The sequence below is a fragment of the Chinchilla lanigera genome, unplaced genomic scaffold, assembly GCF_000276665.1.
Source record: "Chinchilla lanigera isolate Chin_1 unplaced genomic scaffold, ChiLan1.0 scaffold00005, whole genome shotgun sequence".
NCBI classification, from domain to species: Eukaryota; Metazoa; Chordata; class Mammalia; order Rodentia; family Chinchillidae; genus Chinchilla; species Chinchilla lanigera.
The window spans coordinates 38,570,930-38,588,806 of record NW_004955406.1 but is presented as its reverse complement, the minus strand read 5'-3'; the positions used below and the strand labels follow the sequence as shown (position 1 = coordinate 38,588,806).

Genomic DNA, 17,877 nt, shown 5'->3' with positions numbered 1-17,877 from the left:
GAGAGACAGAGAGACAGAATCAGAGATAGACAAGAGACATACAAATGTGAACTGAAATGGTAATATCCTCATAGCAAGCATGATTGGTCGGAGAAGGACTAGGGATACCTTGTCAATACGTCAACTGCAAATTATCAGGTTACATTATTATCAGGCCAGTCACCTGACCCGTTTCTGTAAAGTTTATACAGTGATTTCCCATTCATTGGCAACTAAAAGGGACCGCAAACCTCCATTACTCCAAACAGCCCCTTTGTCTTCTCATTTCTATCTCCTACTTCCTAGAAGTTCCAACAATAGTGAACTCTTATATTTTAAGTGTAACACCTCACTATCTCATCTGATCCTCTCAACCATGCTTAAAAGAACATTACTCTCATTTTACAAATGAAGGACTGAAACTGAAGTTGTGAAAGATTAAATGACTTGGCCAAAGACATATTTTATCAGTTATAGCAGCAAAACACAACTGCCTGAAGGATAAGCTTTGGTAGATTAAGGTAAAGTAAAAGCAGATGCAAAAAGATGCACCAATTCAAAGCCTCTTAGACGATTCTAAGTATTTGAGACAGCCACAGAATGCATCAGAAATATAGGAACAGAAGTAAATTCTCCAGAAGAGTTGAGTCTAAACTTTCTTCATTCACTTTTCGTTTGTATACTTAATTCTTTAACAACACACATTTATTGTTCTTTTCTGACTCAAAAATCATTAACTCCCTTGTCAAAAATTAAAGTATACTTCATATCCCAGTGAAAATAAGAACTGAAAAGAAATATTTCTTTTGCCACAGTCTTCTTCCTTTCAGTTATAAATAAAATCTAGCTTTAATGTAAGACATGTTTCTAGAATCATTTCAGAATTAGGGATCCAGAGATAGAAAACAATCTACATTTCCCCCCACATGGCCAATCTTAAAGTATAATATTACCTAGGGCATACATATTACCACTCAGATTGCCTAAAAACCCAAACTTTCTGCTCAAAGACAATCAGCAAAGAGGTATATCTGAGGGTGAGAATCACTCTCTTTTTTGCTTCCTCAGGTGGGAGTTCTCTAGACAAAATGCAACCTATTCTTTCCCAAATTAAGACTTAGTAACCAAAGAGCCTGGTAAAGGAAAACCTCAGAAACAGACTTCCATGGAGCAAGCTTTGCAAAAGCCACTTATTTATTCCAGGTAGGTATGATAGAATGTTGGATTCATATGTTTTAAAGGGAGGAAAAAAATCCTGTATAAACTTTAGGGTTTCCCTATGACTGAATTAAGAGTCCAGGTAGTCAGTTTAACAGTCTCCAACCAATAGAAGAACTATCAAATAGAGGGATTATATGTGTTTGTTTTTGAGATGAAACACATCAAATGTGTGAATAAGCCAATAAAATGGCTTATGAACATTTTGGGTCTTATTTACTTGTTTAGTTTCTCACACTGGTGAGAAAATACGATGTTTACATGTGTGAGTATTGTGAATTGGGAAGAAACTGTTCAACAGAAAAGACAAACTGTGATGGGGGAAAGGGGAAAAGAAGGAAGGGAAAAAGAAAAAAATATATTTATACATGAGATAGTTACACAGATAGTTTCTCTTAGCTCAATGAAAAGGTTTGTGCTAATATTGTTTGAACAAGATATCATGCCTATACCCTGTACTCTGTATAACTACTATGAAGATATTAATACACAATGTATTAATTATTTTAACTTTCCTACTAACCTGTTTTGAAACTTTTATTGTTGTTTTTATTTTTTCTCTTTAAAATAAAAAAAATGGCTTATGATATGCAATGAATCTCCATCATGGGCTCTCACTGACTCAACTCTCTAAAACTTTAAGGGAAGAAATTAGTGAACTACTGAGTAATTTCTAGTATTTTCTTTAAAACAATTTTTTTTTGATGCGAGGGATTGAACCCTGGGCCTTCTACTCGCTAAGCAGGCACTCTACCACTGAGCTACATCCCCAACATCTCTTTTTGTTTTTTAAATCAAGGAAATTGAAAGCCACAGTTTAAGATAAAGCATGCTTGGTAAAATACCTCTCCAGTGATGAGGATTCCCAACACAAACAATGTCCTTCTATCATGCTGTACTTGCGACTTGGGTGTGACTTTGCAGTCGGATATCCGGGGTTGGAGCTCAAGCCTCTGATACGATTGTTGATTTTATTTGGCTTATCCCCAAAGTGGTGATAATGCCTACTTGCAAGAGTATCCACCCCTCAGCATGTCCAGTATGCTTCTACTCAATGAGGGGTAGTTATTACAGAAAGTTCTTGGTCACTACTTGCACATGAATTTACAAAACATAAATTAGAATCTTAATGAAAATCAAATGTGTGAAAAGCCAATAAAATGTCTTATGATATGCAATGAAATTTATGCAGAGCTTAAGTATCAGTTTTAATATTCTATGCACATCTTTATATATGGTTATATAGAAGGGTACTATGAAAGAGATGTTAGAATTTCATTCTTAAGGCTTTAAGGAAAAACTGTATTTCTCTACCTACCTTCTCTCTCTTCCCAAGCTTCCTCACTTCTTAGAAGACAGAGACCTGGCATAAGAGGACAGGGTGAGGTATTAGCCTGGTCTAGTTATGGGGCTGGCTCTATACAAGGAGATCAAACAGGTAAGCAAAAATAGTGAGTCCAACAGGAACTAAATTTTTCATTGTTAAAAACAACAAGTATGAATATGAAAAAAGGGAAAGCTGTAATGAACATTGTTGTACTATGTCGGAATTGAAGGTGTTGGTACAGACTCAGGATTCTCAATATAGATAAAGAAATAACTAAATGTAAATGTATGTGTATAGGTGTATAAGTGAACACATCAATATATGTGTTCCCTGGTTCTGTCTACTGACCGGACCAAGAGGGGCAACACCCCAACGGTGTTTAGCACACCCAACGCCCAGACCATTGTTCCTAAATGCCACTCTCCACCACAAGGAACAGGGAAAGAAAATGAGCCCCAGGCTCTCATGTCAGAAGAAAGGAAGTGTTTAAATGATATGGGGACACGACAAAAGGACACAGAAGTCTGCTTAAAAAAACCAAACTTAGGACCACATGAGCATCAAAATAAATAATGATAGCAATGAATTATAACCCACTAATAGGAAACCGTAAGTGTACACTGATATAAACGAATGAAAGAAATAAAGAGAAAGTTCTTTCTTACACTAACAAGTCTTGTTGATAAATTTAGAAAGAATACTGAAGTTAGGAAAATCCCCATTTAGCAACCATCATTTTAAATCAATTCAGGAGAGGAAGAGTAATGGGTGCCTAAGTTACTGGGTAACAGTAGATGAGGATGCAGATTTCATATAATCTCAAAGTGTTATCTCATAATCACAAAGAATGGAATTTAAGATGCCATCTTTACCGAGTGACTAAAGTCAATACCCCCAGTACAAGACAAGCTGACAGTATGAAATAAGAAGAGCTCAGAGTCACTGCTGTGACACCGCTGCCCAAAACACATTAACAGGTCCTAATTACAGTAATCATTGGACAAATCCACACTGTGGGACATCCATGCCTGGCCTGTTATCTTCAAAACCATCAAGGTCATAAAAGTCAAGGAAAGACTGACTAGGGAGATACAAAAATTGGGTGTGAATCAGACACACATGTAAATACCACACATTTCTCTGGTATGAGAAACCGAAGGTGTAAATAAGGACCAAAATGTGTAATAGATACTGTGAAATAGGAAGAAAATGTCCAAATGCAAAGGGGAACAAAGGAGGGCAGAGGGGGAAAGGAAGGGAAAAGTAAAAAAAAAAAAAAAGAGAAAGAAGGGAAAAATGGAAACAAATCTTTTGTAAATAAGGAGGAAAAGAGGGGTTGAAGGGAGGGTAGGGGAATGGGAGAAAAATGAATCAAGTTATATCATTTTTTATTATTTATTTTTATTGATTGATTGATTGGTCTTTTTGAGACAGGGTCTTGTTATGCAGTTCAGGCTGGCCTTGAGCTCACTTTGTAGCCCAGGCTGGTCTCGAACTCTCAACGATCCTCCTGCTTCAGCCTCCCGAGTGCTGGGATTACAGCCATGCACCACTACGCCCGGCTCTCAAGTTATATCATGTACAGGTACAAATTCCCTGTGGTGAATGTGTTCATTACGTATACCTAAAATGTATCAATAAAAATCATTTTCTTTGAAAAACAATTGGGTGTAATTCATGATACTAGATTGAATTTTTCTATCACAGAAAACATTATTGAGACAACTGGTGAAGCTTGAATTTAGCCTCTGAGTACAGGGTTTCTAGGTGTTCTTTGTCCAATTCTTGAAATAGTTATGTAGTTTGAAATTATTTCAAAATAAAAAGAAAAAAGCCCAGTTCCTTCATCTTACGAGGCTGTGAGGGGAGGACAAAGTGATACTACGAGGCTGAGAGGGGAGGATAAAGTGATAGCTTACCACCAGAACTGAAAGACAGTCTCTCACTACAGAAGACTCTACATCTAGAGTCAAGTTTGCTAATGAAGCAGGCAATACAAATTACTTGGCCTCAAGGCAAGATGACTGTAAGCTGAGACTCACTGGTAGGTAGGTCATCAATCAATTTAGTGGCTCACAACCAGGTCAATAAAAACTGAAATACAGCTCTGTAATTCTAGCTACTCAGAAGCCTGAGGCAGGAGGATAGCAAGTTTGAGGCCAGCCTAGGAACTTAGTGAGACTCTGTCTCAAAATTAACAACAACAAAAGTAAAATAGTAAATGTGAAAGTGTATTATGAATAGTAAGTATGGGTATGTTTTCATGAAACCATTGATTTAGTTGTAATACAATTATAGGTATGCTGAGTCACAGTATAAAATGTACTTCTTGAAAGCCTGTGGTGTAAGTGTGTTAATAAGAAAGAGCCCATTTAAGTCTTGCAGGAGCAGAGAGAGCAAGACCAGATGTTACTCGGGCATGAGGGAAGTATAGTCATCTCATCTCTGAGTGATCAAACTGGCGAGGAATATGTGCTTTGAAGTAAACTCTGCTTAATCAGTAAAATTTGAAAATACTACAAAGAGTCACTACTTATAAATCCAAATTTGGGATTTGGTAGACAAACACCACTTTAGGCCAGAAGAGAATGATTTGTTATTATAGTTGATACAATTCCAAGAATCACCTGTGGTGTTAGACTGCTAGAGTTTTACTGTGCAAACATCTAGACTACTCGAATGCTCCTGTAAATCCTTTGTGCTCTGTGGTGTGAATGGAGATTCTCTGAGTGTCACTGAAGGGCTTCAATAGATGAACCAGTACTTACTGTCATCATAAGAACAGAATGTTTAGAATTCCAACTCATTTTTCCTAAATGAAGAACAAGGTTCTACCTTTCCCCCAACAGACAATTCAAGATCAACGGTGCTCGCTACCCTGTGAAAAAGGAAATGGTAGCAGCTGCTTTTGTCTTCAGAATTCTCAAGCATTCCGCATTTTGGGTATCAAACATGGTATAATAATTATCAGGTTTAGAGAAAAACATCTAATTCTGCTTGTTGCATTTGCCACTCAACAGAGACCACTAGCCTCCAGAAAGATATTTATCCAAAACAGATCAAAGTGACAAAAATGTTTTTAAACTCCATCTAATAAAGTTTTTGAGTATGGCAAGGACTGAAGAGTGTAAGGAAGGAGAAAATATGAAGACACAGGGAAAGCAACAGACGGGTTAGAAAGAATATCATTAACTTTTAAAATCACAGTCAAACTAATTTAAAAATTCCTGATGACAAGAGCATACAAATATAAACATGTACGCAATGAAGTGGGGTATGGACCATACTGGTAAAACTATATTAACTACAATAACAAAATAATCTTTTTAAGTCTATTGGTTTGTAAAACCTAGAGTGGCTTTATCACACTACAATTTAAAAAATCTTGGGACCGGGGATATAGCTCAGAGGCATAAGTGCTTGCTTGGCAAACACAAGGTCCTGAGTTGGATCCCTGGTACCAAAAAAAAAAAATCTTAATCTCTTAGCATTACTTTTTTTTTTGTACTGGGGATCAAACCCATGGGTCTTCTACCACTGATCCACATCTCCAGGCCTTTGCACTTTTTGAGACATGGTCTTACTAAGTTACCCAGGCTGGGCTCAAATTTGTGATCCTTCTGCCTCAGTTTTCTGAGTAACTAGGATTAGAGATATGCACCATCATGCCTCACTGAATCTGCTACTTTTTTTTTTTTTTTTTTTTGAGACAGGGTCTTGCTATGTAGTCCAGGATGGTCTCAGAATTGTAGCAATCCTCCTGCCTCAGCCTCCCAAGTTTTGGGATTACAGGCATGAGCCATCATGTCTGGCTGGAACTGTTACTTTTAGTTATCTGAGAATAGTCTCACAAGTCACAGCCCATCTATCTGTATCTTTCAAGTTATTTTGTTTAAAAAGAAAAGAAAATAGGACTGCAGAATAAATCCTGGAGTGCTCCTGGCTAAGGAGATCAGAGAAGTCCTCCCATTAACCCTTGAGAATGTCAGAAGTAGGTCTGAGCTGCAAGATGTTTAAGGTATTAGACTTTAGCTAGAAACTTTAGGTTTAGCTAGATGTACTGGCACATGCCTCTAATCTCAACACTTGGGAGGCTGAGATAGAAGTCTCATTGAGTTTGAGGTCAGCCTGGGCTATATAGTGAGTTCAAGGCCAGATTGGAATACACAGTGAGATCCTGTCTCAAAAAGAAGAAAAAAAGGAAACTTTAGGCCTAGCTTTTTCTAAAGTATCTTCAAACTTGAAGCTCAATCATCAAAAACTACAAAATCTCAGATTCTATTTTTGGCACAGTGACAAAAGAATTTATGATCATCTCCATGTAAACAGTATGGGAGTGCTCCTTGAGAAGGTTAGCATAGTTTCCAAACCAGAGGTCGTCAAGACCCAAAGGGGATCATTGACAGTTTGGTAAATATTACCAAGGTGCTAAAAAATTTCTCTACTGCTTCCTGTAAATCCATTGTTTAGTAGCTTAAGTTTGTAAATTTCTGACCTACTTTGATAACCACAGTATAAAGTTTTTACCTCAGATTTAGGGAAGAACATGATGAGTCAAGTATTACCAATGCTGTTTAAGATGTCTGTTTCTCCTTTTGAAGCTGAGCTTGGAACACAACAGTCATTTTTAGGCCAATTTATGAATATAAGGTCCAAAGAATATATTTTAATTTTTCCTTACCAGCAGACACTTTTCCATTAATCCATCTTCCAACTATTAAGTGTTCACTATGTGTATCTTTAAGGCATAATTCCATCCCAAGGACACCTCAAGATTTATACAGTTGCAAAGTAAGGTCCCCATACAGTTAAACTTAATCATCAAACTCTAATTTTTGATTTTATGCTAAACAAATATGGTGTTTTAAAGGAGACTATCAATAGCACACAACAAAGGCAGGAGACAGAATTCACTCAGTGGCCTGAGCACTCACACTGGTGCTATATTACTGGGCGCTCTGTGGGGCTATAAACATGCGGGGGATGGGAGTGAATGAGAAGGGCAAGGGCACCAGGCTCTTTGTTACACTCCCTTCTTTTCCATTTTTTGCATGTTAATCCTGTTTTAGTTTACATGCTGTGAAAATCCTCCCTCTTTCTTCGGGGATGGGCAAGATCACCAGTGCTAAGTCACATTTAATGATGACTCCTGCACAGATGTTCCTGAGTGAGGGAGATAAAATTAGAGATTTTATCACAAAATGAATCTCTTACCCTCACTTCTCCTTTGAAATGAATCATTCCAGAGTGAAGAGCTGGCCTTCATTTCCACATGTAGGAAATGCAGAGCAGAAAAAAAACATGCAATTCTTTCAGCTCAATAATGGACTTTTGACCTGTGTTCTTTATGAAAAAGCAATAAAAGCTAAATGTCAGACCAACAAACATATTTACTAAATGGTTTGCATATACTCTGGCGGGTTGCTTAGGGGAAGGGGCAGTGTCATTGGAGGCAGGGCACAGTGCCATTTTGAGGTATGAGGCAGACAACAGAGAGGCAAAGCGAGACAGGATCTATAAGTTGCCCAGAGCAGAGCTCATAATAACTTTTATTAGTCTATAAAATGTTCCTAATTTTGCTCTTATACAGTTAAATAATCATGTTCTAAAGCTATGAAAATTTAAATCTCAGAAATTCACTTAAGGGTGAAGGGATTATAAAGGCCCTTTAAGAAAATCAGTTGGCAAACCTGTCCCACAATTGGTTCATGAGTTTAATGCTTTGCAATTAACTTTAAATTTAGCAACAGCAAACATTAGTGAAAAGCTACCTCTTTTTTATGTGAACACCTTATGCAGACTTTCTACTTTCACAGTCTTTGTAGGCCCCTGTGGATAGGAACAGCAGTAAATTAGAAGAGGCAACTCAGAATCAAAGTAGAGGTTTTCAAGGGTATGTATAGGGCAATACTTACAGCACAGACATTTGCAAATATGTGGGGACACTGACTGTCACAAAGATAGGAGGTGCTACTGGTATTTAGTAGGTCAGAGTCAGCAATGCTAGAGACAGATCTACAAAGTGGAGAATTATTCTGCCTAAATGCTTGCTATACAGGGATGAGAAAAGACACCAGAAATGATCAGGATTAACAGAACAAATTAATCTTTTTGATTTGGCTAAAAGCAATAACCCTTTTTTCTTTTTAAAAATAGGGCACGTAGTTGCTTAAATACCAGAGTGGATAAGTAGTTTAAAAGTGTATGACATCTGAAACTTTTATTAAAACTATAGGTACTCAGTGATGAGATACAAGTGGGGAGATAGATGCAGTGGTGGCAAACCTATGGCACCTGTGCCACAGCATGCTGTTTGTTATCATTGAAAGCTCTAAAAGGTTCACCAACACTGCATGCATGCATATCCCAGAATTCATCAGACAATAAACTTTAAATATATCTGGTTTATTGTATATAAATTGTAGTTCAATTAAATGGTTTAAAAAAAGAAAGTTGTTGAATTACATTATAGAACAACTTTCATAAATCTAGGTGCTAGGGGTGTAGCTCAGGGGTAGAGCACTTGCTAAGCAAGTGCAAGCCCCTGCTTTCAATCTCAGCACTGCAAAAACAAAAACAAAATAACAAATCCAGCCAACTGCTTAGTAAAGATAACTGTGATAGACAGACTGTGCTTACAATCCGTATGCCAGGTGAAACATTCTACCAGCTAACAGCTAAAATTTAAGGTCAAATGTGAGATGACAACAAACTTGAAGGTGAAACTTACATCTCAAAGTTATAGTCACAGAAGCATTATAAGCTGTGGCTTAAAAAATATATTATAAACATTCAGAATTCTATTTAAGCTCAAATTTTAAAATTGTCGTTATTTTATTTTAATTTTGTAAATTGAAAGCAGAGAATTTAAAGCCTATAAACTTAGCTGAATGCTCCATCAGCTTGTAAGAAAAAGAATTATTTCCTATTATTAGTAATTGCAGCGTTTTAAGGATGAAAGCTATTATTAAAAACAATCCATGTTTGGTTCATCTAGAACTTTAAATACTTTGACTGGTTTTTATAGTTGTTAATTTACATTTTATCCAGAAATAAAGGCTGCTCTGCTTACCTGGTTTACTTAGTTTATTTATTTTTTGTTTTTTTTTTCTGGTACTGGGAATCGAACTCACGACCTTGTGCTTGCCAGGCAGACACTGTGCTGCTGAGCTAAATCCCCAGCCCCCTACCTGGCTTATTTAGTAAGAATATTCCTTCCCTCAACATTCAGAACGTATTTAGGAACTCAACCTCTAATTTTCTTATAATATCGCAGACCCTGAAGAGTGCATGAGAGCACCTTCCTGCCCTGCACAGAACTGGCATGCACCTTGTTGCTTTATAGATACTGCTGACATCTACTTCAAATGTTTGCCCATATATATTGTTAGGTGCCCCTGTGCCATGCTTTAGCTCCATCTTCTCAGTTACAAATACTATAATTTAAATAATTCAAGGTCAAAGATGGCAGTCCACTACTAGGTTTAATTTTCAATTCTCTCATTGTCCTTAGGTGATTTTCTTGAGTCTATCAAATGCCCTAATACCGAATTTTTCCTTTTTCTGCCTTTTGCAGTTCCACTGGAGACCAGTTTGCCCCTTTTACTAGGGTTCTGTCAGGAGAGTTTTAAGCTTTGCTTCTGGCTTAAAAAAACATGGCTATACCTCTGAAAATGATGTTTCTCTTCATGCCTGAAATGTAAGAGATACCAAATCAAACCAAAAAGCTCACCCGTCATAAAAGAGAAAAAGCTGAAAGAAAAATATTTCATTAAGGACAGTAGTATTTTTGTCCAGATTACTTTGGCCAATGTTAAAGAATAGTCTGTATACATATTTTTAAAAATGCATTTCAACCCCACATCATAATTCAGAACTAAAGCTCTGTTAGTCATCCATGGGGGAAAGAAGGAAACAATTCCCAGGGTACACAAGTTAATGGTCCTGTCAACTCTGTCATCCTCACATTGCAATGCCAATGCAATTCCATATAAACATAATTATGCTGAGGCAAACACTGTTGCAGAGTATGAGAGCTACATATGCACTTCTCTAAGAAACACCCCTTGTGAGCTTCATGAGGCGTGGCAATGTTTGCAGCAAACAGGAACAATCTGGGAATCAAATTAATTAGATTCCGGGAGTCTTTTGCTTAGCATGCAGCTCAGAAAAGAACTAAATGCCGGAGCTGACTGGAATACACATAACACATGCTGCTCCCTACACATAACACATAAGCACAGAAAGCAGGTAGGAGCTAATCTCTTTGTGTTCCAGGCACTGTTCTAAGTGGTTTGGACAATGATGCAAGCAATTTTACTATCTGGGTTGGCTGACTGGGGTGCTGATAATAATGTACTATTGCAGTTCAGGTCAGAGTTAATCTCCATTGGCTTAGTTAGTACTATGTTCCAAGAAATAAACCAAAAACAAATTAACTTCTTCACACCACAGACTATTGGTGACCTAGCTATCTTAAAACTATACACTATTATTGGTCATTAACACAGATTGAGTATCCAAAACCCATCGTTACAGTTGGAATCCAAACTCAAAGAAGAAAGCTGGTCTATTTTTAACCACACGAAAGGGTGATCACGAAGTCTAATGTTCCAAGCTGTGAGAACTGTACTGCCTCAGTATAATGCCAAACGTCTTTATTTTTCCACTCTGTTTATGGCAAGTATTCAGACTTTGCTTTTCCTGCTTTCTTCTGTAGTTCCTAAGTTGGAAGAAAGACAAACTGGTGTGGATTCTGATTTCATTCTTTGAGACAGTTGTTATACATAGTCTTATGCTTATTTCTTGAAGGTTTAATAAAATTTGTCCCCCAAATTAGTCTAAGCTTGATGTATTTGTCAAGAAGTGGCTGGATAAACATACAACTGTGCTCAGTGGTCTCAATTTAAATTAATTTTTTTTGAACCTGTAGTAGATGCTTAATGATTCACTTTCCTAAGCAACTATCTCATCCCTTTTTCTTTCAGCCCTAACACTTCCTCCCTTGTGCTCCTTCTTGGCTGCCAGTCATGTTTTCTACCTCACCAAGAAAACTGAAATAATCAGAAGAGAAATCCACACATTCTTATCATTACATGTAACTATCACCTACAAATACCTGTTACCATGGAATAACAACACTTCTGTCTGAAGCCAGTCCTTCAACCTGCGCTCTACATCCTACACAAGGACTTCATTTTAGCAGTTCTCTATTCTTCCTCCTACATCATCTTTCTCTCTTTTGGCTGGGATCATTCCTGTTGGCAAACATGCACCTATTTTTTCCATTTTTAGAAGGATTCTTCTCTTGACCATACCTCCTGGCAAGCTGCCACTGCATTTCTTTGCCCCTCTTTGCTAAAAAAATGTACTTCTTAAAAAAAAAAAAAAAGTTTTCATAGCTGAACACAGTGCTGCACAAATGTAATCCTAGTGGATTTGGGAGGCTGAGGTAGGAAAATTGCAAGTTTGAGGTCACTGTAGGTAATTTAGTAAGACCTTGTTTCAAAAAGGTATGGGGGGGGGCACACTGGAGGATGTCACTCAGTGGTAGAGCACCTTCCTGGCAAGTGTGTGAGGTTCTGAGTTCAATCCAGAGCATCACATGCACACAAAGACTTTTCTCAATGTTTCCTGTTTCTCTCTCCTCCTAATATATCTTAAAACCATTCCAATCAGCCTTCCTCCCAAACCACTCTGTATCAAGGTTACCATTTAACAAAAGCAACAGCCAGTTCTGAGTCCTCATCTTACGGACTTATTAGATACATCTGACACAGGAGACAGCTACCTCCATCTTGATACATTTTCTTTACCCTTGACTGCACACACTTCCTAGGCCCTCTTTGCTGTGTTTCAATTATCTCATGTAATCTCATGACTTTAAGTATCATCTAAGTACCACTGCCAAATTTTCTAGTTGCACAGCTAAGAGATACTTTAAAATGGATTCCCAGTTTTCTTCCTCAATTTGCATCATCTGCAACCTTCTCCATGTCAGTTTATAGCCACGGTCCTACTATCTGCTTAAGCCAGTGACCATGGAGTCACCCAGGACTCACTCCTCTTTTCTCATGTCCCACATGCAACAGTCCAGGAAATGCTGGCTTTCCCTTCAAATGTATCCAGAGGGCCGGGGATTAGCTCAGTGGCACAGCATTTGCCTGGCAAATGTGAGGTCCTGAGTTCAATTCCCAGTACTCCCTGACCCCCTCCACTAAAAAAAAACGGCATCCAAATGTACCCACAATCTTACCAGTTCTCCACATCTCTACTGCTACCATGTGACTCAAGCTCCATTACCTTCTGTCTGGACTCCTCTAATAGGAGTCCTGACTTCTACTCGTCACATCTACTCTTAACACAGCAGCTGGAATGTTCATTGAGAGCGTTAGTCAGATCTTGTCACTCCTCGACTCAAAATCCTGTAGCCGCCCCTCACGTTTTACTCAAAGTAAACAATAAAAGCCTGCAATGCCCTATACTCGCATGATCAGATTCTCTTTCCTACCATTTTCCTCCACAACTTATTATACTTGTTTGTGCCAGTACTTTCCTTTATTCTAGCAGTTCCCTATGCCTGAAATAATTCTTCCTCCACATACCTTTGTGGTTTTTTTCAGCTTCTTCAAAATCTTTCTTCAAATCTCAGGTTGTCAATAAGATTTACTCAGACCTCCAACTTGATATATGTCCTCTCTCCAGCTTATCTGTCTTATCCAATTCTTTTCAAACTGCATCAGTGTCAAACATAGTATATTTTTTAAAACTTGTGTTTACTGCTTGTATCTGTCCCCTTTCCTTTTTCCTGGTTAGAATGTAAGTTTAACAGGCCAAGATCTTTGTCTGTTTTAACTAGTAGATTTCAAGTGCCTAAAGCAATGTCTAGTGTTCAATCAATCAACATTTATTGAATGAATAAATGTTGGCTTTAATTCAGTGTGGTCCTCATGTATACATGTTCCATGTATGCTTTATATGTATTGGTGGATTAAGATGGTTACTTATGTTGTTAAAATCTTCTATGTCCTTAGGTATTTTCATCTTTTTGACATATTGGTTTCTGAGAAAGGAATGTTAAAATTTACAGTACTGATTACTGGAATACTTCTTTGTATTCTGCCAGTTTTTATCTGATTTTGAGACAAGATTTTATTATCTACAGTCCATTTTATAACTTTGAAAAGGATTGTCCCCTTTTTTGACGTAAAAGATATCTTTCTGTTGTTGCATGCTTTTTGCATAAAATTATCTTTTTACAGATATTAATGTTGCCAATTTTGCTGAATATCTGCATATATCTTTTTAAATAGTTTTATATTTCTCTCAAATGTCATATGGAAAAGAACTAGAGTATCTCTCTAGCTTTGTACATTAATTTATATCATGATTACTTATAAATTTTACTTTATTTTTTGCAGTACTGGTGATTGAACCCAGGGCCTTCACACTGAGCTGCATCACCAGCCCTTTTTATTTTTTGAGATAGGTCTTGCTAAGTTGCCCAGAGTCCTCCTGCCTCAATCTCCAGAATGCTGGGATTATAGGTGTGCACCACCACAACTGGCTTGTATGTTTTTCACTGTAATATTTCCCCTTTTTAAAATTTCAATATAATATTTTCAAATGGGAAGGGGACCAGAAAATGGAGGGGAGGTGTGGAGGTAAAAGAGGTGAAAAGGAAGTAAAAAGAATTATGTTTTATGTACATATACCAACTTCCCATGATGAATCTATCATTATGTATTGCAATATGAAGTAAAAATATATTTTCAATTTTTCTCATTTCAATGTATTGTTCATTCCAATATAATATTTTTCACTTCCAAAAAGCCTACATGATTCTTTCTTACACCTTTCTCTTCTTACCTATTATTCTTGTTCTATGGACTCTAACTTCTGTTTTAGGCTGAGATTTTTAACTTTTTTTCTTCTTTTTTTCCCCCTTTTTTTATTTTAAAGAGAGTAGTAAATGAGAAACAAAGAAAAAATAGAACAATAGCAGCATATCAGTATCACAAACATGAACAAATCACAGCATGAACATTTAAAGTGATACAGGGTTTAAGACAGAATAATACAAATTAACAGTGGTTGTTATATTATATATTGCTATCCTCAACTACGTTGCTCAGATTCCCAGATGTAAGAATTGAAGACTGTTCAAACCATTAAAGAGAATAAGAAAATAGTTATTAGATAAAGCATTAGAGATAATACAGAGTTTCTCTAGACAGGATGGTAGGAGTTCCCTATGGTAATTCCATTGCATATTGTTACCTTCAAATCAGTTACTCAGATTACCAGATATAAGCATGCAAAATTGATCAGAACATAAAAAATTTTAAGCATTAACTGTTCCTTTCAATATATCATCAGACATCAGTAATACAGTCATTGCAGCTATTCATATATGTATTTTTATATTTTGCCTTCCTTCTTTTTCTTCTTCCTCTCATCCCAGTCATTCCTTCCTTTGAGCAATTTCTTTCCCTTTCCTATCATCTATTGTACATTTTGAGTTTTGAGCTCACTTTTTTTTTTTTTTTTTTTTTTTGGTATGGAGAATCAAACTCAGGACCTTGTGCTTTCCAGGCAGGCGCTTATGCCGCTGAGCTATATCCCTGGCCCCTACGTTTTGAGTTTTACCTAGTTTTTCAGGTTTCTACACCAAGGAGACAATATGATGTTTAGACATCTGGGTCCAATTTATTTCACTTATGAGTATGGTCTCTAGTTGCATCCATCTACCTACAAAAGCCTTGAGTTTATCTTTTTTATAGCTGAGTACTACTCCACTGTATAAAAATACCACATCTTTCTATCCATTCCTCAGTGGATGGGCATTTGGGTTGTTTCCAAGATTTAGCTATAACAAATTGTGCTGCTATAAACATGGGTGCACATATATCGCTGTGGTATGATGTCTTTAATTCTTCTGGGAAAATACCCAGAAGGAGAATAGCTGGGTTAAATGGGACTTCCAATCCTAGTTTCGTGAGGAATCTCCAAACTGATTTCCACAGTGGTTTCACCAATCAACACTCCCACCAACAGTGGAGTAGGGTTCCTTTCTCCCCACAGCCTCTCCAGCATTTGTTGTTGGTTGATTTCTTGATGACAGCCATTCTTTCTGGGGTGAGAAATACTACTGGCAAATAAATACATGAAAAAATGTTCAATGTCATTAGTCATTTGAGAAATGCAAATTTTAACTTATTTTAAATCCTTTTATTCTTTTTCAGGTGTAAATTCTTTCATTTGTTGGGGGCTCTCTCTCTCTGTTTGAAAATAAGATTTCATGATGTAATCCAGCCTGGTCCAGGTCAGCCTTCAACTTGAGATCATCCTGTCTCAGCCTCCTTAGTGCTGGGATGTCAGATGTGCACAACCATGCTTGGATGTTGGGTGCCGTGACTACTTTTCATGGTCTTAAATTGCATGCAGTCCTTCCTAATGCTTTGAGGAGTGAATTCTTACGATAGTTTTAAAATGTGAATACCTGTGCCTATAGGAAATTTCAACTTGCTTCAGTTTAAATTTGATAAGAAACCTACTGTGAACCAGACCATAAGCTGTTAGCTGTGGGTTTTCCTTCCTTATGGGTAACCTGCTCCGGACTGTTTACCCAAAAGTGGTTTGTATCCCAATTCTATCTTGAAAGAGTTCCTTTGTTTGCTTACTTTTTCCAGGCTTTCTTTACTTCTGGTCAGGACTGAGCAGCTTATTTCCGGTTGAGACTACTGGGATGGGCTGACCGACCTCAGCTCCCATTTACAGAAAGAACAGTGTGTTCCTGGCTCCTGGACTCCTGTTCTCAGGGGATGGGATCCACACAAAACTCGGGACCGAACTGCCTGTACCCAGTCAAGGCTCCCCTATCACAGTGGCTTTTCTTTCCATTACTGGCCCAAGTGATTTTCTTGTTTTTAAGTATGACTCTTTTAAAAAACATATTTAAAAGAATTTTATCTACGATATCTGTTTTGGAGTGGAAGAGATTAGATTCAGAATATGCCTACTCTGCCATCCAGACCTACAAATCCCAGAGTGGCTTTCACTTTTATAAGAGCAGTTCAGGGGGCTGGGGATTTAGCTCAGCGGCAAAGCGCCTGCCTGGCAAGCGCAAGGTCGTGAGTTCGGTTCCCGGTACTGGAGAAAAACCAAAAAAGAAGAAGAGCAGTTCATTTTTCTTTACCTTATCCACTTGTAAATGTTGGCATAGATACTGAAAACCAGTTGCAATGGAAGAAAATTCCCATTATTTGAAATTTGTTTGTATTAATATAGATAACAGGTGTACTGGAAAAACAGAAACAGAGGAAAGGTGATGTTAAGAAGGCAAGAAATGCGGAACCACAGCAGACTTCATGGTGAGCCTTCTGTATAAACCCTACCAGTTTCCTATAATGAGCCATACTGAATGAAAGAAGATGGCGCTTTCCCTGGCTGAGGAAGCAGCTCCGTAGCCCTCAGAGCCCCAGAACTCTGCACCTGGGAGACACCCACCGGCACAGGGGGAATTCAGAACTCAGGGCTCACTCCCCGACACTGAGCCATTACACAGCGTAGGTTAAGCCATGTCCCCTCTTTGGGCCTCAAAATTTTCACCTGCAAAATAAGGGACTTGGGCTAGAATCACTTTTTCTTTCTTTTGGGGAGGTCTTTTTGAGACAGTTTCACTGTGTAGTTCAGGATGGCCTTAAACTCACTCTGTAGCCCAGGCTGGCCTCAAACTTGCAGTGATCCTCCTGCCTCAGCCTCCTGAGTGCTGAGATTACAGGCTTGCACCACCATGCCCAGCTAGAATTGCTTTTAAGTGTCTTCTAGACATCATTTTTTGTGATCTTAACAGTACTTTATACACAGGCTGAGTCCCCCATTCTTTAATCTGTTGAATAAATAAGTTGCCAGGTAAAGGAAGAAAAACATGCATTCCTAAAATCAGCGTCAAAGCAAAATAGAAGTCAGAATCAACAGATGCATATTGTGTTTCACTGTCGCTCTGGGAAGGAAGACCCTTCCTTCTGTGTGGGTGTAGAAATAATCTAAGCTTAAACAGAAAAAGCAATCAACCCAGACCAAAACAAAAACCCTACACACAAGTCCAGACAAAACAAGATGTCTTTTCTACAGACATGTCAGTGATGATTGAGAAGACAAAAAATCCAAACCAAACCAAAATCTAGAGTGTAGATGGAGACAAAATTAAACAGTATGCAGCAAAGTTACAGGATGTGAGAGATCTGACTCTGCACATATAAAATGTGCACAATTAGAAATTTTATCTTAACAGAAATGTAGGGAATAAAGAAGAAAAGGGTTGGAATGCTAAACTAGAAGGAAGAGTGGTT

At 37.7% G+C, this 17,877-nt stretch overlaps 1 protein-coding gene across 11 annotated transcripts in view; it reads right to left on the bottom strand.

The window, feature by feature from the left end:
* Ppp1r12b (protein phosphatase 1, regulatory subunit 12B) overlaps positions 1–17,877 on the bottom strand; it is a 231,207-nt gene that overhangs the window by 47,697 nt on the left and 165,633 nt on the right. The window contains exon 20 of one of the 11 annotated variants that reach the window (XM_013522389.1): positions 2,528–2,560. The exons of the other annotated variants lie outside the window; for them this stretch is intronic. Within the exon in view, the coding sequence (XP_013377843.1) occupies positions 2,546–2,560 (15 nt within the window). The 3' untranslated portion in view covers positions 2,528–2,545. Of the gene's footprint in view, positions 1–2,527; positions 2,561–17,877 lie in introns of those variants that run through there. 11 annotated transcript variants of the gene reach the window in all.